Genomic DNA, 25,546 nt, shown 5'->3' on the forward strand with positions numbered 1-25,546 from the left:
CACGTGGCAGTGCGCGCGAGTTACTGTATCGGCGCGTACGCGCGAATTAGCATTCGCGATCTGTTGAATCATTCCATTAACGAACGACAAAGTCACTGGATAAACGAGCACCTGATGTTCATCTTGTCTGGAATTAATATCATCGTACAATGTATGATAAATTACATTTGTTATTACCAGATTATCCGGTGGTTGCTAAATTATTAGAATCCTTCAAGATAGCTGGAAATAGCGCTCCCTCCTGCATTTGGCACTGGCATGGATAGCGCCCGGAATCGACACGTCACACGCTGGGAGGGATTTGGCGAGCGGCCCTGCCTCCGTGTGGATCGCATTTGTTAGAAAAGTCCTTGGTTTAGTTGCTTATTTGTTAGAGATCCCTGGTCTTCACTTTGTATTTAAGCGTTCTTACGAAGAGGTCCTCGGAAAACTGTAAAATTCTACACTAAGAAGCAGAAAACCAGGAAAAAGGATTGCGCTGTAAAAAATAGAAAACGAGGGGATTTTTTTGAAAAACGGCGCAATCTAATCCTTCCCCAATCTCTGGAGTCTGGACGCCACTATCCTTCCCCAATTTCTCGCCTCTCGCGGCCCTGTCAAAAAAAAAAAAATAAATCGCCTCTTTGTTTTCCTCCCGTCGCTATCCTCCCTTGCTCTCGCCGCTGCGCCTGGCAGTGAGGAGGACGGGACCAGTGGATGCAGCGGCCCCGGCCTTGCGCCTCGCTTCGCCGTCATCGTCTCTGCGGCGTGCTCCTACCATCGCCATCCTCCTCTTGCTCCCGCCGCGGCGCCCACCAAGCACTCAGGCAGGATGGGATACCGTCTGCCACCTGCTGCCTGGCGCCGCCCTCCTTTCCGTTTTCCTCTGCATCCTCTTCCTCCGTGTGCGGCAACAGCGGCGGGCGTCCACGGCGACGCCGTCGACGAGGCGGGGAAACGCTAGGCACGGCCTTCTCTTGCCTTCTTGCCTTGGTGAACTTGGTCTATGGGTATAGCGTGCCTGACTTGTGGCCCTCCTGCTTGCTTTTTCTTTTCTACCCACCATACAATAGGTTTATGTTTTGATGGATGGTTTTAATGTCAGTTTTTTTTTGTCTTCTTTGGTGTGTCTCTGTTATGTGGGTCTATGCATCCTCTCTATTGTTTAATATCGTGTGATTTGTTCATCGGTGCTAGCCGTCTCCTTCTCGGCGTGGAAGACCGCGCCAACCGTGGGAGGCAGCTTGCCAGGGCGCTGCTCGCTCAGTGGATGTGCGCTTAGTGGGTGCGGTGCAATGTGATTCGTTTATTTCTCTGCCCTATGTCACAGCGCTGTGGGTGCTCATCGTCCATGCACCCTCTGTCTCTGCACTGTGGTCCAGCCCTGTTTGTTTCGTGTGATTGGATCACGGGTGTTGGTCCATCCAGATTATATGTGCCATTTGGTTTCACTGGATTCTTTTGGTTGGATGGCATCTCTTTGTTTCACTGCAGGGTGGGATCATCTTTTATGGGGGCCACTACGCCGATTTCTTATTGGTGGGTTTACATTGTACTACGTGAAAATTGTTTTCCTCTTTCGATGCAACCTATGGTTGAGGCTTCTTTTTTTCTTATAACGCCACAACGATACTTCTCCCTCTTTGCCTTTTTCGCTTTGCCATCGTCGCTTTCCCCGCCTACTCATCTGTTGTTTCCCGCCATCGTTTTGCCTGCTTTCCCTTCGATTTCATTCATCGATCATGGCTGGGTAAGATATCTGGTGATGATATTATCTTTTATTATGTGGGTCTTTTTCTTCTTCTTTACATCTAGCTGATTCCTCATTTTATTTACCCGTGTGTTTTTGCTTGCATTGTTTTTAGGGGGGAAGATCTGCACGGGCTGCACCGCTGCTTCAAAGGATCGTGATCGTTTTTCTTTATCAGTTCAAGAGCTGTCAGTGTAACTTGGCAGGTTTGTTTTCTTCTCTTTTCGCAATTGTAGCTCTCATTGATCCTTACAATTTATTTTTTTCATTATACTAACTGAATCATCGCTATTTTGTAGCTCTCATTCGCGTGCGTGGTACCTCTCTGCTTTTCTTCTTCGCTTCCAGCCTTCCACATCACTGCTCATCTCGCTATTGTTGGTCCATCTTTGTTGTTGGTTCATCGTGCATCTTTCATCGAAGGTATTTACTTCCTTGCTATTTTTTTGTTTATTTTGCTCATTTCTTTGTTGTGCTATACTTATTTTCACCCATTGCGTGTCATGCGAGTGATCGCTTCGCATTATATGTGTCTGATGATGCTTTATTATCTTGCTTATTTGCTCCTATCAATTTCTGCATATGTGTGAGCTAAAGCGATTCCATGCTTTATATGGCCTTCTTTTTTACATCAATATATTTTTGTGCTCTATGATAGCTTCGTTGCTACTGTGTTTTTTTTTGTGTGTAGCTGATTGTTTCCTTTATAAATGCACTGTCTTTTTTTATGCTTTTCAGTGGCCTTGTGATTGTAGAGATTAGACCTATTAATTTTTATAACGGTCTATTTGTTCACTTCCGCTTGTCATTTCATTGCTCACTGTCCATGCCTTCTATCTAAACTATCTTTTTTCGTTGATATTTTCTTTCTATGGTATGTATACCCAAAATATTCGCTACAGATGTCAGAGGAGGCTCTCAGTAGGGTTCGTGCTAGCCGAGAAAGACGAGCTGCGAATATTTTGACCCGTCAGCTTGTAATGCATATACAACATTCAGTACTAGGACCGATTCAGCCTAGGCAAGTAGACGAGCGCAAAAGAAAATGTTCACTTATGGATTTCACACCTCAGTTGGCTAAGCTGAATAGGCAAAGGCGTTGTTTGCTACGCTCAAAGATGGAGCCTGTACCTCCTGTGCACGCTGAAAATGGTACCCAATTAATCTTTTCACGTATTGATTGTGTTTCATGACGCACAATTTTTCATAAGATGTTACTGTCAAATCTGTTCATTGCAGCTGCCGGTGTAAAAACCAATGGTAGTTCATCACGCACGAATAAGGAGTACATCCAGTCATTAAAGGGTTCGCGACCTATGCTAAATACAAAACATACTGCTATTTATTATAAAACCAGCTTTTAACAGTCCTAAGTATTTTGCTACAGCCTCATACCCAGGGAGATCGTACTATGGTCCACCAACATATGAGTGTCCGTACTGTGGCGCTGTCTTCTGGTACCAGGAGAGAGTGAAAAGCACCTCTGCTGTTTCACAGCGAAGAATAGTTTATAACCTCTGCTGCAAGGGCGGTAAAATACAATTGCCTAAGCTGCGCTCGCCTCCTGAACCACTTGCGACATTATTAAACTTTAATGGTGATGCACGATCCAAGAGATTCTTAAGGCAAATACAATCATACAATTCGATGTTCGCTTTCACTTCACTGGGTGCAACCATTGATAGATTGATTAATACTGGCAATGCACCTTATGTGTTCAAGATTAATGGTGTTGTGCACCACAGAATTGGCAGTCTTTTGCCATCAAGTGGGTCACCTCCAAAATTTGCTCAACTATACATCTATGATCCACAAAATGAGACACAAAATCGATTAAATATTTTTGGAAATGACAGTGATGATGCAGATAAACCAGACCCTGAAATTGTTAGTGCATTGTCATCCATGCTTGATAGGCACAATAGTCTTGTCCAGACATTCAGATACGCTAGAGAGCGACTTTCTCAGCATGGTGACCAAAAGATAACTCTTCGCCTTCTAGGCTGCAATGCTAAAGATGACGTGCAATATAATTTACCGACGAGTGGTGAAATTGCTGCCATAATAGTAGGCGATTTCTGTGCAAAAGAGTACAAGTTTGATCTTCTTGTGTATGATAATGATCGTGGTTTACATCAAGTTTCTTCATTGCATCCATCATATATGGCTTTGCAATATCCTTTATTATTTCCATATGGTGAACGTGGATTTCATCTAGGCATTCATTACAACAATTATGATGGGATTGGAAGAAAGTATGTTACAATGCTTGAATTCTTTAGATACGAAATGCACTATAGACTAAATGAACCAAATCCTTTCACATGCTATGGCCGACTAAGCGATCAGAGTGTTGTTGATGCCTATTCTTCGATAGAAGCTAATAGATTACAATTTATAATTGATCATCAAAACGAGTTGCGTGCTGAATCTTTAGATGGAATCGTAGATGCAATCGATAAAGGTGTCACTGATGGCGATTCAGTTGGTAAGCGCGTTATACTTCCTGCCAGCTTCACTGGAGGAAGGCGATATATGGTAATGAACTACCAAGATGCAATGGCAATATGCCGTGTCTATGGCTCGCCTGATCTATTTGTCACATACACAAGCAATTCTAAGTGGCAAGAAATTTATGATGCAATACGATTTGAGCCTGGACAACAGCCATCAGATAGACCTGATATGATAGTTAGGGTGTTTAACATGAAGGTCAGTGACTTTATAACTGACATTAGAGAAGGAAGGACTTTCGGTAAAGTTCTTGCAGGTATTGTTGACTCCTATTTTTGCATGCAGTTCTATTTAAATATGATTCTCATTACTTCTCTTAAACTATTCCAGTGCTGTACAATGTTGAATTCCAAAAGCGTGGGCTGCCACACATACACTGTTTGGTCTGGCTTGCAGCGCCCACTGCTGAAATATCGACATCCATCATCGATGGATTCATTTGTGCTGAAATACCTGACTACGACACTGATCGGTTAGGATATGAATTAGTTAGTGAATTTATGATGCATGGCCCCTGTGGAAATGCAAACAAAAATTGCCCTTGCATGAAAGATAATAAATGCTCGAAAAATTATCCTAAGGATTTTCAAGATCAAACAATAATTGATGAATCTGGTTTTACGATATATAGACGATGAAACGATGGCCGACATATTATCAAAAATGGAATTCCATTGGATAACAGATCTGTTGTTCCATATAACATGAAATTGCTTAAAACATACGAGGCACATATAAATGTTGAGTGGTGTAACAAATCAAACTTGATAAAATACCTATTTAAATACATCATAAAAGGACAAGATCGTGCTAGGATATATTTCGAGACAACTGCTAAAACAGGAAATGTGTCGCCAAATCATGACTTAGCTCCACGCAATGAAATATTGGAATATATGGATGCTAGATTCCTCTCCACATGTGAAGCACTACATCGATCATTTGAATTTGACATACATTACAGAATACCTCCTGTCGAACGGTTAGTTGTCCATTTGCCTGAAAAAAACTATGTTAGATACGAAAAAGGCTCTGATTTACGAGCAGTGCTTAATAGTCCTGCTGCGAAGCGTTCAATGCTAACTGAATGGTTTGAAGCTAATAAAAAACATCTGAAAGCACGTTCGCTGACATACTGTGAATTTCCAAGAGAATGGTCATGGGAGCCTTCATCTAGAACATGGCGTGAACGAACACCTGCTCCTAAAATTGGTAGAATTTATTATGTGCATCCAACTGCTGGTGAACTCTATTACCTACGAATGTTACTAATGATAGTTAGAGGTGCACAAAGTTATGCTGATGTGCGCACACATAATGACATTGTTTATGCCACATATAGAGAGGCATGCGAGGCAAGAGGACTTCTTGAAGGAGATAGTGAATGGTACCTTCTTTTCGATGAAGCAATTCTATTTGCGTCTTCGCATCAACTTAGACAACTTTTTGTTACTGTTGTTCTTTATTGCTCTGTTACTAATGTGCGTTCATTGTTTGATAAATATTGGCTCTACATGACAGACGATATTCATAATAAAGTAAAAAAGACATTGGATAATCCACGCTGCATTGTCCCACAGGAACACTTACTCAACCTACTCTTATCCGAGCTTGCTGTCGTGTTTGGGAACAGTGGTGGTTGCATAAAAGATTTTAACTTGCCACAGCCATCTCCACTTCACACAGCTATATTGGAAATAGACTAATCGATGAAGAGCTTACATTCACTCATCTTTTGATGTCTTTGCATGCAAATTCTTTAATAGCACAGTTAAATGCTGACCAGAAACAAATTTTTGATACGATAATTTCTCGAGTAGTTGCAGATCAGCCTGGGTTTTTTTTTTGTGTCTGGCCATGGTAGAATTGGTAAGACCTTTCTTTGGAATGCTATTATTGCAAAGCTCAGATCAGAAAATAAAATTGTGCTCGCTGTTGCTTCATCAGGAGTAGCATCTTTGTTATTACCAAGAGGTAGAACGGCTCACTCTCGATTCAAAATACCAATCGACATTGATGAAAACAGTATTTGCAATGTAAAACGAGGAACTATGCTATCTGAACTTTTGCTAGAGACTGCACTAATTAGGAGATGAGGCTCCAATGACACATAGGCGTTGTTTTGAGGCACTAGATCGTACATTACGTGATATCCTTTCTGAGACAAGTCCTCCCAACTCTATTATACCTTTTGGAGGAAAACCTGTTGTTCTAGGTGGTGATTTCAGACAAATATTACCTGTTGTTCCTAAAGGTTCACGTCATGCTGTTATTAATGCATCAATCACAAACTCTGACCTATGGAAAAATGTTTCGATTTTAACTCTGAACATAAATATGAGATTACTTAATCCAGATCTGCCAGTACACAAAAGAAATGAATTGCGTGATTTTAGTGAATGGATTTTAGCCGTTGGTAATGGTACTGTGCCTATGATTGCAAAAGAAGGTGAAGCTTATCCTTCGTGGTTAACTATTCCTGATGATTTGCTTTTTAAAACTGATCATGACAAGATAGATGCTATTGTTAGAGAAATATATCCTAATTTCCTTGCATCATACAAAAATCCTGAATATCTAGCTTCTCGAGCCATTCTATGTCCTAACAATGCAACGGTTGATGAAATAAATGACTATGTTATTAGCTTGCTACCAGCAGATGGAAGAACTTATTTAAGCTGCGATACCATATCAAAGTGCTCTGAACAAATTCCAGACTTTGACCTGCTGTACCCCCCCGAATTCCTCAACTCAATAAATGCTGCTAATTTTCCTACACATAAACTTGTGCTGAAAGAGGGAGTTGTCATCATGCTGTTGCGAAACCCCAACCAATCAATAGGTCTCTGCAATGGAACAAGGCTGTTAATTTCTACTTTAGGCGAGAGAATTTTGCAGTGCATAGTATTGATTGGATTGAACATTGGTGAAACTGTTTATATACCCAGAATCACACTCAGTACAACAAAACTTAAATGGCCTTTTACATTACAGAGAAGACAATTCCCTGTTCGAGTTTGCTATTCAATGACTATTAATAAAAGCCAAGGCCAAACACTTTAGCAAGTTGGTGTATACCTTAGAAAACCAGTTTTTACACATGGTCAACTCTACGTTGCTATATCAAGAGCAACCAGCCGATCAGGGCTGAAGATATTGATTGAGAATGATGATGGATCATGTGGGAATGAAACAAGAAATGTTGTTTACACTGAGATACTACCTGCTACGTTCACAGCGGTGCTGCTCTCAACATTGCTGCATACTGTGTTTCATTTTATTTCCTACGAAAGCTACTATAATAATGCAAATATACTCTTGTTGCAGGCTCCGCCGCTTGATACGTAGTGTTTTTTGTCAACAAGAACCCCCCTGATGCTTTTGTACATACATTTCTAAATAAATGGATGGACATAGGCACTATTGTATAGTATATATTTCCTGCAATATAAGGCTCTTATAATCTTAAGTAATGTTCTTTCTATCATCATTTTTCATCGCTATATCATTACTCCATTTTATATACTGAAATGTTTATGTTCTTTGCAGAGTACAAATGGCGCACGCGCTCATTTCACAGCTTTACCCTGGGGATTCAGACAAAAAGATTCTCGCAAGGGTTTCTAGACTTTGGCATTTTCGTGATCTGAATGATGATACAAACATCCTGCATACAGACCTTGTCTTACTTGATGAAGTGGTACTTATCAAATCACTACTCATGCCTCTTATTATTTGTGTACATTAGAATACCAAACGTATTACTAAAATAGTATATCATATTCAAAATTTGAAGGGCAATAGCACTCATGTTCAGATGTATCGAGGCGCAATTGAGGTTCTGAAACCTCTCATCCATGAAGGGAACGTCTACTACATTGAGTCGTTCACTGTCAAAGATGCAAACAGAACTTATAGACCAGTTTCAAATGACTTCATGATTTTATTCAGTAAATGGACAACCTTAGAAGAATGCATTGACATCCCAGCTGATTTCCCTGCCATAACATTTTCATTGACACCTTTCCAAGAAATCCCCTCTCTTGTTGATAAAAACATATTCTATGTTGGTATGATATATTACTATAATATTTTCATTTATGTATCTGTACATTGCCTTATAACACTTTGATCTACTCTATTTTCATGTGCAAACAGATATTATGGGCGTCATTACTGAGATCAGTTCCACATCTACTGTGCGTCCAAGGTCAAGGGATGCTGATAGTTTAAAAAGAACATTGCAGATCTGTGATGCAAGGTTAGTTATGTAAAACAGAATAATTTTCATTTAAATAAGCTTCGCATTATGTTATAAACTAATATTTACACTAATTATCATTTAAATAGCAGTTCGATGAAGTGTCCATCTTTCATTTTATATTCCAATTATAACTACACTAATTTTACTGTTAATGCAAAACACAGCAACTCAACACTGCCTGTCACACTGTGGGGAGATCGATCAACTGCAGAAAATATATAAGGATGGCCAAACTAAACCCCAGGTTGTCGTGTTTGTTGGAACACTTGTCAGAGATTATGCAGGGATAGGTAAATTTCCCTATGCATACTAAATTGCTAATTACTATATATTGCATGCAATGACTACAATCTGAATCTCTAGCTCATTGTATACAGGCTTAACAATAACTGGTAGCTCACCATGCAAATGGTATATCAATCTGGACATACCTGACGTGCTCGAATTGAAAGAAAGGTACTATTATCACCTATTTTTTTCATATATTAGGTTCATTTGCAGTGCTTTAATTCTCGCTGGCTCTAAAACATAGATTAAAAACTAGCCATTGCTTTTCTTTACAGGTTCAGTGTCAACTTTCAGCCAATCAAATGGGTTGAAAATGCTGCTCCTGCATTCAACCAAGACACTCCAGAGGAAAAAACCATTAAAGAAATTCTAAAACTAAATCCGCACAAATATAAGATCTATTCTACTCCATGATTTTTTATATGCATTTCATACTTTTGCTTTGTTTTGTATAACCGACAATTCTCTTTCTCTACAGCGAGCATGTTTTATTGTCAATGTTACTATCAAGAGCATACATGATGAAAACTGCTGGTGGTACAATTCATGTGACCGATGCTGCAGAACTTCAAAGCCATATGGTTCTACCTATAGATGCTCTAGCTGTTGTTATATAGGAATGCCAGTGCCAAGGTTAGAAAAACACCGAACACAATATTCTACACATTTATGAATTCCCAGTACAAATTGTAATGACCATATATATTGTACACATACAGATACAAAGTTGTGCTCACTGCCACAGACAATACTTCTGAAGCTGCATTTGTCCTCTTCGGACGAATTGCACATCGCCTAATACACAGACCAGTGGAGTCTCTAATCGAAGAAAATCCACCTGACTTTATCCTAGCTGAGATCCAAGCTCTTGTAGATCAAGCCTTTGTATGGAATGTCAGCTTCACTAAACACACAGTTAAACGGAATCAAGAATCCTTACAGGTCAATAGCATTGTATCATCTGGTGCCCCAAAACAGCACTTCCTGCCTATCTCATCGTCTGCTTCAGGAGGCACCTCAACTATCGTACCACTGAGCCCTGGCACTTCACTCCAAACACCACCCGCAGCAAGCGAAAGCAGTATTGAATAACAGTCATCAACCAGAGGAAAGCAAAGTGCATCTCTACAGCCAAGTCTATCAACACCAACAAAATATGTTGTTAGCCCTGCAGCAGATGACACACCAACTAGCAAGTCCAACCCCTCAGGATCCACCAAAAAGAAATATGTTGTCTTAGCATATCCTATGCAATCTCAAACAATGCAGCCTTCCATTGATGATAAGGTTAGTATTCCACCAGTTATACTGATATTCAGCCTATTTTCAGCACTACCTTACAAGCAATCTAATCTCCTACTTAATTTTGCAAGGCCACAACTGAGCCAAAGAGTGGACAGAAAACTTTGGAACATCCATCTCTTCCTGCAGCTGGACCGTCTGAATCTGAATCTGAACATAAGGTACTGTCACATCTCTTTGCTTCCATATAACATATTAGATACTAACACATTTATCTATCTTATAAGATCAAAGGAAATTTTGTCAATACACCTGATGATCCACCTATTAGCCCTTCTGTGCCTAGCAAAAGTGCAAGCAAAAAAAGGTACCTATGGACAGCTTGCCTACAGTGCATCAGTGATAGATGCTTACAATATTGCTAATTTAACTGACTGTTATAACCTAATATTACACAGGACCAACACTATAGCTTCAGTTCCAGCTCCACCTGCTAAGAAGCTATTCAAAGAACATTCCCAGCACACAAAGGATCAAAGGTAATCCTCCTATTTCTTGACAGTACCTAAGCATTTTGACAGCCATAATACAAAAGCAATATATAGCTATAGACAAGCTTTAGGCCTCTAATTTTTTTTTTCCATGCAGTGAATGAGATGCTTGTGTCCAGCCATCCAACAGATATTTTGGGTGTTTGTACAAAACCTATGTCCACTGCTAGAAGAAAGGAGGCATCCAAAATAAAGCTACAAAGTTAAAAGCAAGACTCTTTTGCTGAAGACCTACATCCTAATATTAATGTATATAAGTGGTCATGCTGCTATCACCTTTGCTAGAACATATGCTATGTATTTACTAATAGAAGTACTGCCTCCTACATGGAACATTAGGCAACTATGACACATATCTAGCTATCAACCCTCTATCCTGCCAGCTACATAATTGCAATGAAATAAGGTTTGCAGGCCACTGCTATATGAAATTTAGCATGCACTTCTGCCATCATGCTTGCTTCTTAAAATTTGGTGTGCATCTTCATTTATCTAGACACATAAATTTGATTGTTTCATGCCCACTTGTGTTTACTTTTAATCCATGATCTACAGTTCATCCGTGCTCAATACCAGAAGAAGATAAGGAAGCCAAAGTAAATGTTCCATCTTTATGTTTTAGTGCTATGTTCCCCCAAATTTGCACTGCTCATGATTTCATACTTTTACTATTGAAATTTGGTTCTGTTGATCAATATGATGTATTGTTGATATTCTGCAAAAATTCAATTTTCATTTTATATGTACATCATAGATAGAACAAGATATATGCCAGTGATTTAATGTACAAATATTTAGTTAAAAATTTCATAATGCATCTCAGTTAGCATTTTAAATTTTAATAGGATTGATCTTCTGTTGTTGAATGTTCTTTCTTTCTTCTCTGGCAAATCTGAAACAATTATTGCAATGCATCAACCTAATAAGTCTTTCGTACAACAAAATAGTATGCTGAAATTAGTGTATTATAGGATGGTCGAGCCTAGAAACTTGGAATCTTTATCCCCGCTTATAACGCTTTTTATTTTTCATACTACTTCATTTCATGATGTAAATTGGCCCTCATACCTTGCAGAACTATTGACTTATATACATCACAACAGAACACTTCTTTCCTCACTACACTAAAAAATTAATTACAATAGCAAATTCTCCCAATCATATAAGTCAAAACTAATCACAGACTGCCATTTTTAATGCCACGGGTGCCGCGCGCGAAGCGCACGTCCCACGCTAGTGGACTTCATTTAAGCAAGATGACAACTGCTCGTGGGCAGCAAAGTACCAGTGTTACCAGCCAAACCAAAATGTCACATGTTCTAAAAACAGAATTGAGTCAAAGTTAATAGTATTGAAAAATACACTACTACGTGATATTTTCCTGGATGCCACTCCCTTTTGTTTTCAAGCGGTTCGTAAGTGGAACCGCATAGAAAAATAAGGGGACCGACGCGGCGCTGTCGCCCACACGGGAAAATCGATTTTCCTATGCGGGCCTCCTAATCCGACATTATCCCATGCGGTCGATTTAAGTGGACCGCACATTTTTCCGTGCGGGCTATTTAAGTAGACCGCACAGGAAAATACCTCCATCATTTCCCTCCCATCCACTTCAAATTTTTATATCCTCTCTCTTACTTTTTCCCTTTATTCTCCCTCAACTACCCCCCTCTCTCTCTACCTTATCTCTTCCCCGAGTCAACTCCCTCCACACCTTCCACTTCTCCTCCCCCTCCCCTCCTCCCCTTCCCCTCTGTCAGGCCGGCGAGGCGACGGCCGAGCGAGGCGGCGGGCCGGCGCGGCGAGCGGGCGAGGCAGTGGCCGGGCGAGGCGGCGAACGGGCGCGGCAGCAAGCTGGGCTCGGCGACGGCTGGGCGCGGCGGCGAACGGGCGCGGCGGCGAGCCTCCTCCTGGTGGTCGTCCTCGTGGTACACGTCGACCGCTGCCTCCCTTCCTGTGCGGCGGCGAGTGAGCGGGCCCCCGCCCGGATCCGGCGGGCGGCGACGATTTTCATGTTTTTTTTATTTTTGGTTTCTTTGGTTCCGTGCGGGTGATATAACAAGACCGCACGGATAATTGATTATCCCGTGCGGTCCGGTCGCCCGCATGTGAAAATGCCGATTTTCCCAGACGCCTGGCTGCAGATTGGCTAGACATCCGCACTGGATAATCAAACACCCGCATGGGAAAATGAGTATTGTAGTAGTGATATAGGAGCTAACAGGAGTTTGTGAACGTAATGAGGGAAACATAAGATTCATTGACCTTTTCAGTCGCAGAGAAGCGAACGAAGGAAATCGCGGGTTTCTTATGTGCGGTTCTAAAAGTATACGATCTGAGCCAGTTGTTTCCTTCGCTATTGAGACTCTTCCGCCTTCAACTCCAAGGCATGCACCTTCTTATCTGGGGTAGCAATGTGATCGCGAAGTTCTGCAGCTTCTTCTCTTTCCCTCACAAGTTCAGCCTCTAGCACTTGGACTCGACAATAGCTTGGATTTCTTCTTCTTATAGACTAACTTCAATAACGGAAGAAAAAAACAGAAGGTAGTACATCGCCTCTGACCTCCCACCACGGTAGCGAATTTTTTTATTTTTAATTTTTTTATTAAAATATTTACAAAAGTAATTTTGTGTTTCAAAATTTTGCAAAAGTAGTCGCCCGCCGCTCTCTGGGAGGGCGATATTTAAAAATCGCCCTCTCAGAGGGCATTTTCGTGACGTGGCTGACCACCGTTAGCGCACGCCTAACGGCCGTCTATAGGGGGCCTGCCATTTTGCAGGCGGCCCCCTTGCCGCCCTTACGGAGGGCGGTTTAGTACTGTGTGGGGGGCCGCCTGCAAAAGGGCGGTGAGGACCCTGGTTTTTTTGCAGGCGGCCCCCTTGCCGCCCTTACGAAGGGCGGTTTGGTACTGTGCTGGGTGCCTCCAGCTTTAAGAGCAGCCCCAGGTGTTTAGCTCGGTGCATTTAGAAAATTTAGTAAATCATCACTTTTAAAATTGTGAAACAAGAAAAAAATTATTAGAATTGAATGGTATGTTGTTTCGGTGGTTTGGAGCCCAACAAGGGGTGTTTTTACACCGAAATATTTAATTGTTACTGTGAAAAGTACATAAATAATCGTTTCGAAGTCGAAGGAGGAATAGTTTCAAACTACGTAAATATAACTATTTTGCACTTAAAATTTTACGAAATAGGTATTTTACATAAACCTGATTTTTAGCACTTAAAATTAGGTAAAGTATCGTTTTGAAACGAACAAAGTACGTGCATTTTGACAAAATTTTAATAATTTTATTTTTCATATAAATTGGAGGGCTATGAGGGGGTTTGTTACCTATAAATTGTAAGTTACGCATAATTCTCGTGTATGTTGAATCATGTACACAATTGAAGGTGGAAGTTATAAAAATATGAGCAGCTACATATAAATTATAAGGATACAACGTATCGTGGCGTCAAAGAAACTTTAGAAATCAGAACGATACAGTCACATTAAATTATAATTCGTGACGCATACAACAGCACAACATAGTAATTAAATATTATAATGACAAGATAGCATGGATAAAAGATACAAATTTGTCGGTCCTGACAAATCGAGCCTGAGCTTATCTACCGACCGCTTCCGCGTCGTTCAACATGTATTGCATTTTGATGGTCCTTCTCTCGCTGGTACTCTACCTGTGTTTCTGACTCAGTTATCTTTTGGCCATCATATGTAGGATTGACATTGTCGATCCATAAAGTGAATGCGCACCTCCTTGGATTGCCCTGAGAAACAAACATAGTTATTCAGATAGGATAGTAATAATAAGCAGATTCTACTTAAATTTGGAATTTGTTATACGTACAGCAAAATTGTCATCTACATTAGGGTAGACAAAGTATCTCCTACAAATTGTTTGTTCTGCAAACGAGGTAGCCACTTGGCAGCGATCTCTACAACCACACTTTGGACGCTCCGACCATTTAGGTAAACCTAATGGATTGTTCCTCCAGTCTAAGCTTGCAATTTGTACCTGACGTTCGTACTCCATCCATGCCTGAATGAATTGCGTGGTCATCTCAGGTTGCGTTATCGTTTGACCAATCGAAGTAACTCTGAACATATCGATCCATTGTACGAATTGACATTTCCTAACCTCCTCCTATTTGAAAATTTGTGTAAATAGAGGTAAGTGTATGAAAGTAGTGATTAGTGGTACCCAAAAAAAAGATACTTACGACGAAATCGTCGTCGTCAATGTTAGGACACACGAAGCATCTTTGTCCTCGAGTTCGTTGTCTTACGGACCTTATCACCTGACAACGGTTACCACAACGACACTCTGGACGTTCCCGCCATGTGGGGAATCCCAGAGGGTTTACTTGCCATTCTAAAGCTTCCGCAGCAATCCGATGTTCATGCTCATCCTTCCGCCTGAGGTAGTCCGATCTTGATTCACTACGTGCATATGGACGTGTTCCGTCGTTTTCTGGGTTCTCCGTATCTACCCACTCAATGTAGTTGCACAATGTACGGTATGTCTGCGTAAGATGTTATGATGGAGTAGAAATCGGTTAGCATTTTATGTGTTCAGTATAGTTAATTGAACTTGTAACGAATTAATGATACCTGATCAAGGTTTGCACATTGGAAGAATCTCCTGCCCCGAGTTTCTACCATGAGGCTTGACTTAAGTATGCATCGATCCCCACAAGTGCATAACGGCTGGTCACACCATGGTGGAAACCAACCGGCGAAAGGATCGCTTCGCCAATTGAGACGCTCAAGAAATGGAGCTTCCATTCTCTCTAGATGTGTGGGAAGATGAAAGATGATATGAAGAGCTTGTATACGGCTTGTCTGTTATATAGGGCCGCAACTAGTGCTATAATTGGACTTAATTTTGTTCATCTGGCCCACTTGATGTGACAACACGCGCACGCGTGAGCATCATTCACTTTATCTCTGAGAACAGGCCCGAAAGATGATAGTGACAACTCGAACTACCAAGGTATATGTGTACTGTGGTTTGCTGCGCTACCTAAAGGAGCCGATCTTCACGCGCCGAAAGTTTGTTGTCGTATGCGTAAGTAGTTTTAATATGCAGTGTATTGATGACACGAGCACATGCGAGCAGTAATTATTTCACGTGCGGAATCTGTGGTGCAAAGTTGATCGTGACAACTCGACGAAACGCTTTGTCTATAATGGACTGGACCGTCACGCGCCGAAAGTTAGGCTTCGTATGCATGGAATAGTTGTAGTAGTGGACATGTGGAAGGAACGAAATAGTAGAGCGTCAAGGCAATGGTACCGTAGTACTGACAGCAAAAGTAATACTGGTCTACACAGCAAAAGTAAGCCAAAAGAAAAGTTCACACAACCACTCAATAGGTGGACCACTACTGCCGAGGCCTCTTACCCCGGTCCCTCCTGCCCTGCGCCCTAACGTGTCCCTAGGAGTACGACAGACGGTCCGGTGGTACGGCACAGCCTGCTCGATCCTCCTGCACTGGTGTGACCAGTGGCTGCTCCTGGGTGTGCGCCTCCGGAGCTCCGCCAAGCTGTGAGGACCCAAGTATCTCCTAGTCTGGCGCCCCGTGCAAGTCGTCGTCGTAGAACCGGGCAGTAGGACCTGTGCCACCGGCGTGTGAGGAAGAGGCTCCACTAGCAAAGATCCCTCGCGGCTGCGTGTCAGGACGAGGGATCGGCGATCTCTGTGACGAACTGTTGCCTCCGACAAAGGCGCCGGAAGGCAGACGGGGACCTGCGCGTAAGGTATTTAGTTAGGACGTAGTCATGTTACCGAGAATAAATCATATATACTTGAACTAACCTCTGGGCGGAGCAGTACCGTGCGAAGAACCAGCTGTAGGTCGCACAACTCCGGTACTAGGGGCGCGTGGACATGGTGGTACTGGACCAGGTGGAGGTACCGCGTCCATGGCGCTGCGACAAGAGAAGACGCGCATGACAGCGCGCATCTTCTCCTGCATCCGGTCGAAGGTAATCCTCTGCTCAGCATCACTCAAGTGTAGCCCAGTGTCCAACCTCACTATTATCGAGGTAATATCGGCGTTCACAGCTCGTGCCGCGTCGGCCTATTCAAGACATAAGACAGCATGTCAGTAGGAAAATAATTGAAGGAACTGAGTAGAAACAATTGCCAGAAGTGAGTAGAAGTTCGACGTACCCCCATGAAGTAGTTTCGGTCACGGTGCGTGGGGTACTTGTCCCTGACAGTGGCAAGTTGCGGCTGTGGTGCGGCTGGAGTGAAGGTCACACGGCCACGAGTGCGAGGCAAGTACCACTGTAGGTAGTCCCTGTAGGTGTCCTCTGAGTGTGGAACGAACTCGTCGATCACCTCGTCTGGGGCTAACACCCAGTCACCCACGTACTATTGTACGCGTGGTGCCCATAGTGTGTCGGGTAGCTGTCCTCGGCGAGTCAACCTGTCATAACCAGAAACTTAGATAACTCGATGAATGAAGTTGTATAACATTCGGTGTTGTAACACTTTGTACTCACGAGTGGTCTGCAGGGAGGACGGTAGGCGCTGTGTTTCCCGAGAAGACCTGCCTCAAGCCAAACTGCCTCATCATACGCTGGGGGCAGTGAGGCTCGACGTAGATGTCGAACACCATCGGCAAGGTCATGAGCCAGTAGGCCATGTCACGTGTGCACAAGGACGAAAGTCCAAGCGGTGCTCTTGCTGTGACGGCCTCCTCCGTGTACGGCTCCCAGACAACGTCGTTGGGCTAGAGACGGTCGAACTCGAACATGAACTCAGGGTAGCTCCGTCTCACCTGCACGTGGGCGTAACTGCGCTGCACCATTGAACAAGGGAAACAAGGAAAGACATGTCAGGAATGACCGATGAATGTAATAAATGACGAAATCAATAGAGTTTTCACTTACCCCACGTCGACACCAGTACGTCCCCATTGTGGGGCCGTCCTCTGGCCACTCCGCGCTGCGACCTATCGTGTAGGCTATGGGGTCCACCACAGGCCTTCCTATGGCGAACCTCTCTGCTGGCCAAAGCTGAACGAGCAGTGGGCAACCAGCGAAGATCGCCCCCGCGTCAGTCTTCGTGCACGCCTCACAGAGGGCACGGTAGGTGGCCGCTAGCACTGCAGATCCCCAGCTCCACTGTGGCACGTTCTCTAGCTCAGTATCCGCGATGGCCCGTGCGTAGTGGATCAAACCCCTATCCACAGCATGCCCATGGGTGTTGGTGAACATCACCCAACCGAACAGCCAGAGCAGGTATGCCTCAAGGGCGCGTAGGACCGAGTACTCATCGGCGTCCGGGTGGAGCATCTCCGCCTACAATTAATAACCAACAGTTAGTTCAAATTAAAATATTGGTGGAAATGAACATAAACCAGTTCGACCAGCTGACTTACAGTGAACTGAAGCAACCAAGCCTTCGTAGGCCCGACTGTAGTGTACGCGTGTAGTGCAGTGGGCGGTAGGAGACCTGGACAGCGCATCACGGGCAAAAAGCGCTCAGTGATATCCTCCTGCCAGCCAGCACCACCGTCTACGGGACCAACTGCGTCTCCTGCCAGTGGTAGTCCGAGTAGGTACGACACGTCCTGCAGTGTCAGAGCCATCTCCCCATAGGGAAGATGGAACGTGTGCGTCTCAGGCCTCCAGCGATCTGCCAGAGCGGCAAGGAGTGACCGGTCTGCATCCCACCGCCTCGCAGGGTCTCTCTCGTCTGACCCGCCTCAACAAGCCTACAAAGCGGTAGGAGGCCTGCCGCACGCAACCTGCATAATGGAAAGTCGAAAATTAGTACATCAAATTGAAAGTCGACTCAAATGTGCTTAAAAAAATTGAAAATAGGCGTACCACAAACGTGCTGCGAGTCGACACGCAACAGCTGGCGTGAAGGACGTGGACGGAAGGTGCCGAGCTGCGCACCCTGTACCGCAGAGAGGTACGAGCGGTGGCTCCTGTCAATGCCATGACTCAAGAGCTCAGGTGTGTCGTCCGCCATAGCTGCATCAAAAATAATTATCAGAACCATAATAAATAGAAATAACAACAATTCAATGCGCAATTACTTAAACATATGAGTAATTAATGATAGTATAAACTTCGATGTCGCATGCTACAGAGATTATAACAACAGTACAATGCTATTTCACATTGTTCACAACACAATAACATACTGTTTAACGATAACAACGAAATTCATTGAAATTATAACATATGAGTACTTGGTACGACAACATTAGGATACAATACTCAATAATTCGCAATACATGACTACTAATTTCATCACATTACATGACATAAATACTTAGTCTCAGTACTTATTAGGATACAATACTGAATAGTTCGCAATACATGACTACTAATTTCATCACATTACATGACTGGAATACTTAGTCTCAGTACTAATTAGGATACAATAGTGCTCGAGTTCATGGTTCAATAACAATATTAGACCATCGCATCGCCTGCCGCACGAGGACGCCTGGGACGTGCTCGCCTGGTTGTTGTTCCTTCCCCAGCTGGTCTTCTTCCATCACTTGCCTCTCCAGATGGACCAACATCCTCGACGCTTGGACCCTGTGCAGTCTTTGGGCATTTCTTGTAAGTATGGCCGTGCTGGTCACACTTGCTGCAGCATAGAGTCCTCCCACCAGCTTCCGACTCGTCCATGTCATTTCTGATGCGTCTAGTCTAACGCCGCCCCTTTTTCACCCTTAACTTCGATGGACCGGGAATGAAAAAAACTTGGGACCTCTGAGTTGTGTAAGATCCTGAGATCCCGAACCCATATATCTCCTCACTCCAAGTATGAAAGATTGCTTCCTTCCTAAAATAAGGTGACACGTACACATCGGGACGTATGCCGCAATCACCTGCTGCTGCAAGTACGTAAGAGCAAGGTAGATGTCGAAGCTTAGGCTTCATACAGGTGCAACTGCATCCCCCATCAGCCTTCAATACACATTCCTGCACGGCATGCTTACGCATGATTCCACGCCTGCTCCTATCAACACACATTATTTCGTACCGATGAACTTTTGTTCCTTGAGGCACAACTCTATGCCTCTGTGCCTTTGCAATTTTATCTTCCATGTACTTAGTCACTACACTGCCAAATATTATCTTGTTATCTACCATTGAGGGACCAATTTTCTTGTATCGATCCCTGAAGTAGGCCTGCGTGCCGTGAAGGATAAATTCGACTATACCAACCAACGGTAGTTCTCGCACTCCTCGCATTACCCAGTTGTAAACCTCGGCTAGATTAGTTGTCATTATGCCATATCAAGAACCATCGGTGTCGAACAATAGAGACCACTTCTCCTTTGGTTCATTCTCAATCCAATGACTGAACTTTCGGATAGATGATCCTGACCTCCTTCTCATTGTGGGTGGGTCATCATGTAGTGCACCAAGAGGTACTGGAGGCTCGTCACCTTCAGCTTGTGGTCGACGAGATTGCTCATCAGTTTGCTTGCTTGTCAACTCATCCAACTTATTCCACAACTCGTTAAATTTTTTCTCTTGATTCTGTGCACAAAGCCTCTTAAAAAGATCCATAAGATGCTTGTTCTTGAATTGCTTGTAAAAATTAGCACCCATGTGACGCATGCACCACCGACTCCAAACATCGGGCCACTTAGCTGGAATTCCCTTCTCCTCCCAACCGTTCTGCAAGTAGTCAATAGACCGCAACATGCCCGCATGACGATCATGTATAAGGCAAACATTGGGCCTCATACACATGACTTTTCTCCGCACTCTATCCAAGAACCAATACCAGCTTTCAGTGTTCTCACTCTCTACAAATGCAAAAGCCATAGGTAACACCTGATTGTTCCCATCAACTCCAATCGCTGTCAATATCTGACCTCTATATTTAGCGGTCAAAAATATTCCATCTATACATAACACAGGCCGGTAGTGCACAAAAGCCTTCATGCAAGCACCCAATGAGAAAAAGGCTCTTTGCAACACACTCTTGTTAGGATCAACAGTCGATGGAAATGTATGCACGTCATAGTATGTATTGCTATTCCTCTGGGCAATGTTGGCCAATAGACGCTGCAAATTATCATATGATGATTCAACAGTGCGATACCTCATCTCTAAAACCTTCTGTTTTGCTCTCCAAGCCTTGCCATAGGTTATGGTGTACTTGAATTTGTCTTCAATGTGGCGAATAATTGCTCTTGGTTCAAAGCCAGAGTTACCGACAACACTGCTGTACATCTCACTTGCAACAAAAGCTGATGTGATGTTGCGGTGATACTTCTCGACCCCTTGTAAGTGGCACTGGTGCTCGGTCACAATGCTAACTTTCCAATAATATTTCCATTTACCCTTATATGCATGAACACGCCACGGACAATCTTCTTTCACGCACCTCACTTTATACACATAATTGGTTGACTTGACCACCCTAAACTCTCTCATCAATGAGACCGCCCAATGCTTCACTGCCTCCTTCATATCCTCCTTATGAGCATACGTAGCACCCTCAAATTACCTCGTTATCCTTGTATTCCCAGGGTACATGATGTCCCTCTGAGATAACAAGTCCCAAGAAGTCCTCGTTTATCCAATCAGTGGGCATTACATCACCTTCCTCGTCGGATGATGCATCGCCCTCCGCTTGCTTGTTATCCAAATCTTCCCTCTCCATTTCATCAACGATTGTACTAATTCTCTCCCCCTCATCTGCCATGCCCATGGCCTGCACCACCCCTGTGTCATTTCCGTCATCTTCCCCCGATGGTTCAACAAAATCCCCCACATGGCTTGGACCCTCGACATCTTCGGTTTCCATTGCAATATTTCTATCATTTTCATGCACCAACACAAAAATAACTAGGGGCCATGACCTTTCAAAAGCCATCTCCAGATACCGTTTCTAAGCAACAGTGCTATGCATCGGCATGAGTTCCCAAAAATAACCTTCTGTTGCACGACTCACTACAACCGATACTGACATTGTGTGGACTTCTGAGTCTATTCTAAATCCTCACATCAACCAATTATAAATTGATTGAAATGATCTCTCAGCAGGCCTATCGATACCCTTCGATGTCATTACAAAATCTGACAGATCAACACCATCAGGACCGAATCTAAGGTTGCCTTCACCGTGAACTATCTAAAACATGACCTTACTTGACATTGTGCCTGATGAAAAAATATCTATGTTAACTAAGTTCATATCGTACTAACCAGATCTAACCCCCCGTTCATCAATACATACTACACCCTAAGTTAAAGATACTACAAATAAGTTGTATGTCCTATGTCTCAAATTCTAAAATAGGATGTATTACCTGTGATGGAGTCAGCAAACCAGCAGAGCTTCGCCGCGCCCCTTCTCCTCCTCACCCCTCCCTCTTTCTCTTTTTCTTGATTTTGAGTGAATATAATGAAAATTCTGAGAGGGGGAAGGGGTTTTATACTTGGAGGGGTAAAAATCGCCCTCCCTAAGGGCAAGAAGGGGGTCGCCTGCAAAATTCCAGGCCGCCTCGCCACCCTTTTGTAGGCGGCCCCCCGCACAGTAATAAATCGCCCTTGGAGAGGGCGGCAAGGGGGCCGCCTGCAAAAAAAACCAGTCCGCCCTTTTGCAGGTGGCCCCCCCGCATAGTACTAAACTGCCCTCCGTAAGGGCGGCAAGGGGGCCGCCTGCAAAATGGCACGCCCCCTATAGACGGCCGTTAGGCGTGCGCTAACAGTGGTCAGCCACGTCACGAAAATCGCCCTCGCCCTCTCAGAGGGCGGCGAGCGACTACTTTTGCAAAGTTTTGAAACACAAAATTACTTTTGTAAATATTTTAATAAAAAAATTAAAAATAAAAAAATTCGATCGCCTTGCCGCCGCACTGTACCGGCCCACCCAGGGCCGGCCCTGGGCATAGGCTGGTTATGCGACCGTCTTGGGCCCAGGCTGGCGGGGGGCCCATCACCAACCCCCCCCTCCCCCGGCAACCCAGCCCAGCTAGCAGCCCACGCGCAAGCCAGGAGGGAGGGATGCAGAAGGCCGCGACGCCGCTTCGCTAGTCGCTACTAGTTCGCTTATGTTTCTGTTTTTCTCCTCGCAAATCGCGACTCCTTCTCTGCGACCGCGACGCGTCTCCTCTCCAGCTCTCCGCGCAGATGGCGCCGGATCGCTGGGCGCCTGGCCGAGTGGCCGGCTGGCCGCCGCCACGCCGGGGCTGCCTCTCTCATCTGATCGTCAACGCCTTCACGCCCGAGCCTCTGAGCCTCACGCCTCCACCCGATTCCCCATCTCCAGTGGCAGTCTCCTGTTGCGGTGTTGCCGGTCCTAAGCCCGTGGCAAACTGAGGTTAGTTAGGTACTTAGGTTAATTAGGCAAATACCAAACTGAGGTTTCTTGCTTGCATCATTGTATGAATTTTCCACTCGAAAAATTAGGTTAATTAGACTATAATTTTATTGGTTATTGCTGTATAATTTATTTTGCAATATATTTACTATTTCAGGTGTTATAATGTTACCTAAAAACCATTTATCGGGTGCTCGGAAAAGAAACAAAAGAAAAACAGCAAGATCAATTAATTGATTCGCAAAACAAATGATTTGGCTTCAAGAAATATGTGAAGAGGCTCTTTTTATAAGGGACATGGGATACTTGCGGTCTGCTATTAAGGTATTAATACTACTTTGTTTCTATGGTGTTTTTTAGTTGTTAATTATACTATCGATTTTAGGTGTTTCTATGGTGTATTGCAACTTGCAAACTATTTGATTTATTATTTACCATGTTAGAAATGTTTATTTGTGTCACTATATAGTATATGTGCTTTATAGAGTACATATATTAGAAGTAAAAATATTTAGCCTTAGGGTGTGTTTAGTTCACGCTAAAATTAAAAGTTTAGTTGAAATTGGAACGATGTGATGGAAAAGTTGAAAGTTTTAAGAAAAAATTTGGAACTAAACTCGGCCTTAACTCCATAAGGACCCATAGTGCAAGTTCGCCTAGGGCCTCCTAAATATCAGGACCGGCCCTGGGCCCACCCACGACTGTCACACCGTTTCAACCTCTGCGCCGCGCTCTCCATAGGGCTGTCAACAAGCCGAGGTTGATCGAGCTTGCCTTCCAGGCTCAAGCTCGACACAAGCTCGAGCCGAGCTCGAATCGAGCCAAGTCCTCTTTCGAGCTTTTAAGCAGGCTCAGCTCAAGCTCGGTTAGGCTCGCGAGCTCGACCGAGTATAGGATAATGTATATTAGATGATAAAATTTTGTAAAAATCAATAATTTTAATTAACAATATTTAAGAAAAATATTATGATAACTTAAGATTAATATATGATGCCAAAATACACTAATTTTTCACATGAATAGATACTAATTTATCCTTGAGATAGAACTTATCTTATATAAAAGGAAAAAGTTACATACACAGTTAGGCTCGTGAGAAGCTCGAGGTCGGCTCGACAAACCTCGCGAGCTTGTAGCTAGGCTCAGGTTTGGCTCATCAAGAGCTCGAGCCAAGCTCGAATCGAGTGTGAGACGAGCCGAGCTCGAGCAGCTCACGAGCCTCGAGCTTTTTTGACAGCCCTAGCTCTCTAGCTACAAGCCACTGTCACCAGCCTCGGTAACGGCCTCCTGCCATCGCCCATGCCCACGCCCACGCTGGCCTCACGGCCTCCATGCCTCCGCCGCCACCCGACGGCCACATCGTGCAGCCTTCGTCATTGGGGAGTGCTGCCTCACTCCGCCCCATGCCTCCAACTGGGCACTATCGCCATGACCAACGCCATCGACACGAGAAGCAGCACTGTCGAAGCTTCACCGCTGCCCCTCCTCCCTCCCTCCCCAATCTGGTCGTGTGAGGGCCAGCTCAGCCACGTTGACTCCGGCCTCCTCAGTACCGGCCGCCAGCACGCGTGCTGCCGCTCAGCCTCATCCTCGCCCCGTCGAGCCGCCGCGCACACGCATGGCCTTGTCCCTCTCCTCCAGCCAGATCCGGCGGTAGGGTGCCGGATCTAGCCGCGGAGGTGCCGGATCCGGTCGCGGCGCCACTGGATCTGAAGCATTTCGCTACGCCGCCATCACCCCTCCGCGAGAGATACACAATGAGCGGTACCCTTGTGACAAAATCTGATCTCCCATGTTCCCAATCCTTTGTACTTAATTTCCAATACAGTAGATTGCATCACTGATCACTCTATATGGCATGGTCAGCCTGCTCTCCATGCTTGCTGTAATTATTGCAGACAGTGTTCATCACAGTGAACAACATTGCATAAGCTTTCGTACCTTGCAAACAGTAACTTCCCTGTTCCACATTATGTTTCTGTTGAAGCATCGAGTGTGGAGGTATACGGAGCTATGTTGACATACTAGCAAATGCATGACCCACTCTATTGGTAATTTAGTGGCTGACATGCACCCAAAAAATTACTCTTTCTTGGAAGATTACGTGTCCATCATATTTTTTATCTCTAATCTTATAAAAATTGAAAATGTTTTTTTGTCTGTTTGGTACTGTTGGTAACTTTGACCAACTTTTTTGACAAGTCGACAAGCACGATCGCAGCACCTAAATGCCTTGCGGTGATATGGAGTTGCCAACCACCTCGATCTAACCAAACGGCCAAATCAAGATGGTTTTTGTAGAATAACAGCTAAACCGGCTAGCGGAGCCGATTTAGAGATCAAAATCAGCCTCTAGGCCGATTTAGATCGATATGAGGATAACTACCCATCTCGTGGGCAAAACGGAAGGTTTTCAGGACAAACCTATAAAGAGGTGTCGCACTCTCGCAGCGGCGGTGGACGAGTTACAACGCAAATCGACAAAGATGGACTAAAACTAGGATAAAATAGAAAACATGGTAAAAACCAATTCAAGTAGATTGTATTCGGGGATTACAAATGACATTGTCACTATCTTTTCCAACATCCACATGACCGATTTGTAATTTGGTCTTAGGTGACGATGCTATTTCAC

At 43.9% G+C, this 25,546-nt stretch overlaps 1 protein-coding gene and 1 pseudogene across 4 annotated transcripts; one reads left to right on the forward strand and one right to left on the reverse strand.

Moving 5' to 3' along the window:
- Positions 1 to 562: 562 nt before the first annotated feature.
- LOC9267037 (uncharacterized) lies at positions 563 to 11,039 on the forward strand. 4 transcript variants are annotated; one of them, XM_066306353.1, is made up of 15 exons: positions 563 to 943; positions 1,177 to 1,729; positions 1,845 to 1,935; positions 2,029 to 2,152; positions 7,793 to 7,943; positions 8,040 to 8,313; positions 8,402 to 8,504; positions 8,672 to 8,797; positions 8,885 to 8,963; positions 9,071 to 9,428; positions 9,515 to 10,082; positions 10,169 to 10,258; positions 10,325 to 10,404; positions 10,496 to 10,576; positions 10,686 to 11,039. In XM_066306353.1, exons 2-8 carry the CDS (start codon positions 1,301 to 1,303, stop codon positions 8,727 to 8,729), a joined length of 1,230 nt encoding a protein of 409 aa, XP_066162450.1. In that variant the 5' UTR covers positions 563 to 943; positions 1,177 to 1,300; the 3' UTR covers positions 8,730 to 8,797; positions 8,885 to 8,963; positions 9,071 to 9,428; positions 9,515 to 10,082; positions 10,169 to 10,258; positions 10,325 to 10,404; positions 10,496 to 10,576; positions 10,686 to 11,039. The 4 variants fall into 4 exon arrangements, with proteins under 4 accessions (XP_066162450.1, XP_015620282.1, XP_015620279.1 ...); XM_015764796.3 differs by having other exon boundaries at positions 563 to 1,729; positions 8,871 to 8,963; XM_015764793.2 differs by lacking the exons at positions 7,793 to 7,943; positions 8,040 to 8,313; positions 8,402 to 8,504; ... (6 more) ...; positions 10,496 to 10,576; positions 10,686 to 11,039 and adding exons at positions 2,632 to 2,881; positions 2,969 to 3,034; positions 3,117 to 4,833 and having other exon boundaries at positions 563 to 1,729.
- Positions 11,040 to 15,976: 4,937 nt separating this feature from the next.
- Positions 15,977 to 21,744, reverse strand: LOC136354560 (uncharacterized; annotated as a pseudogene).
- Positions 21,745 to 25,546: the final 3,802 nt, after the last annotated feature.

This window comes from Oryza sativa, chromosome 12 (genome assembly GCF_034140825.1).
Source record: "Oryza sativa Japonica Group chromosome 12, ASM3414082v1".
In the NCBI taxonomy this organism is placed as follows: domain Eukaryota; kingdom Viridiplantae; phylum Streptophyta; class Magnoliopsida; order Poales; family Poaceae; genus Oryza; species Oryza sativa.

Excerpts from the sequence above, each read along its gene's own strand:
- LOC9267037 (XM_015764793.2), top strand. The coding sequence starts at position 2,632 with ATGTCAGAGGAGGCTCTCAGTAGGGTTCGTGCTAGCCGAGAAAGACGA. Across the intron at positions 2,882-2,968 it reads TCCTGTGCACGCTGAAAATG|CTGCCGGTGTAAAAACCAAT; the intron begins GTACCCAATTAA and ends TGTTCATTGCAG. Across the intron at positions 3,035-3,116 it reads GTACATCCAGTCATTAAAGG|CCTCATACCCAGGGAGATCG; the intron begins GTTCGCGACCTA and ends ATTTTGCTACAG.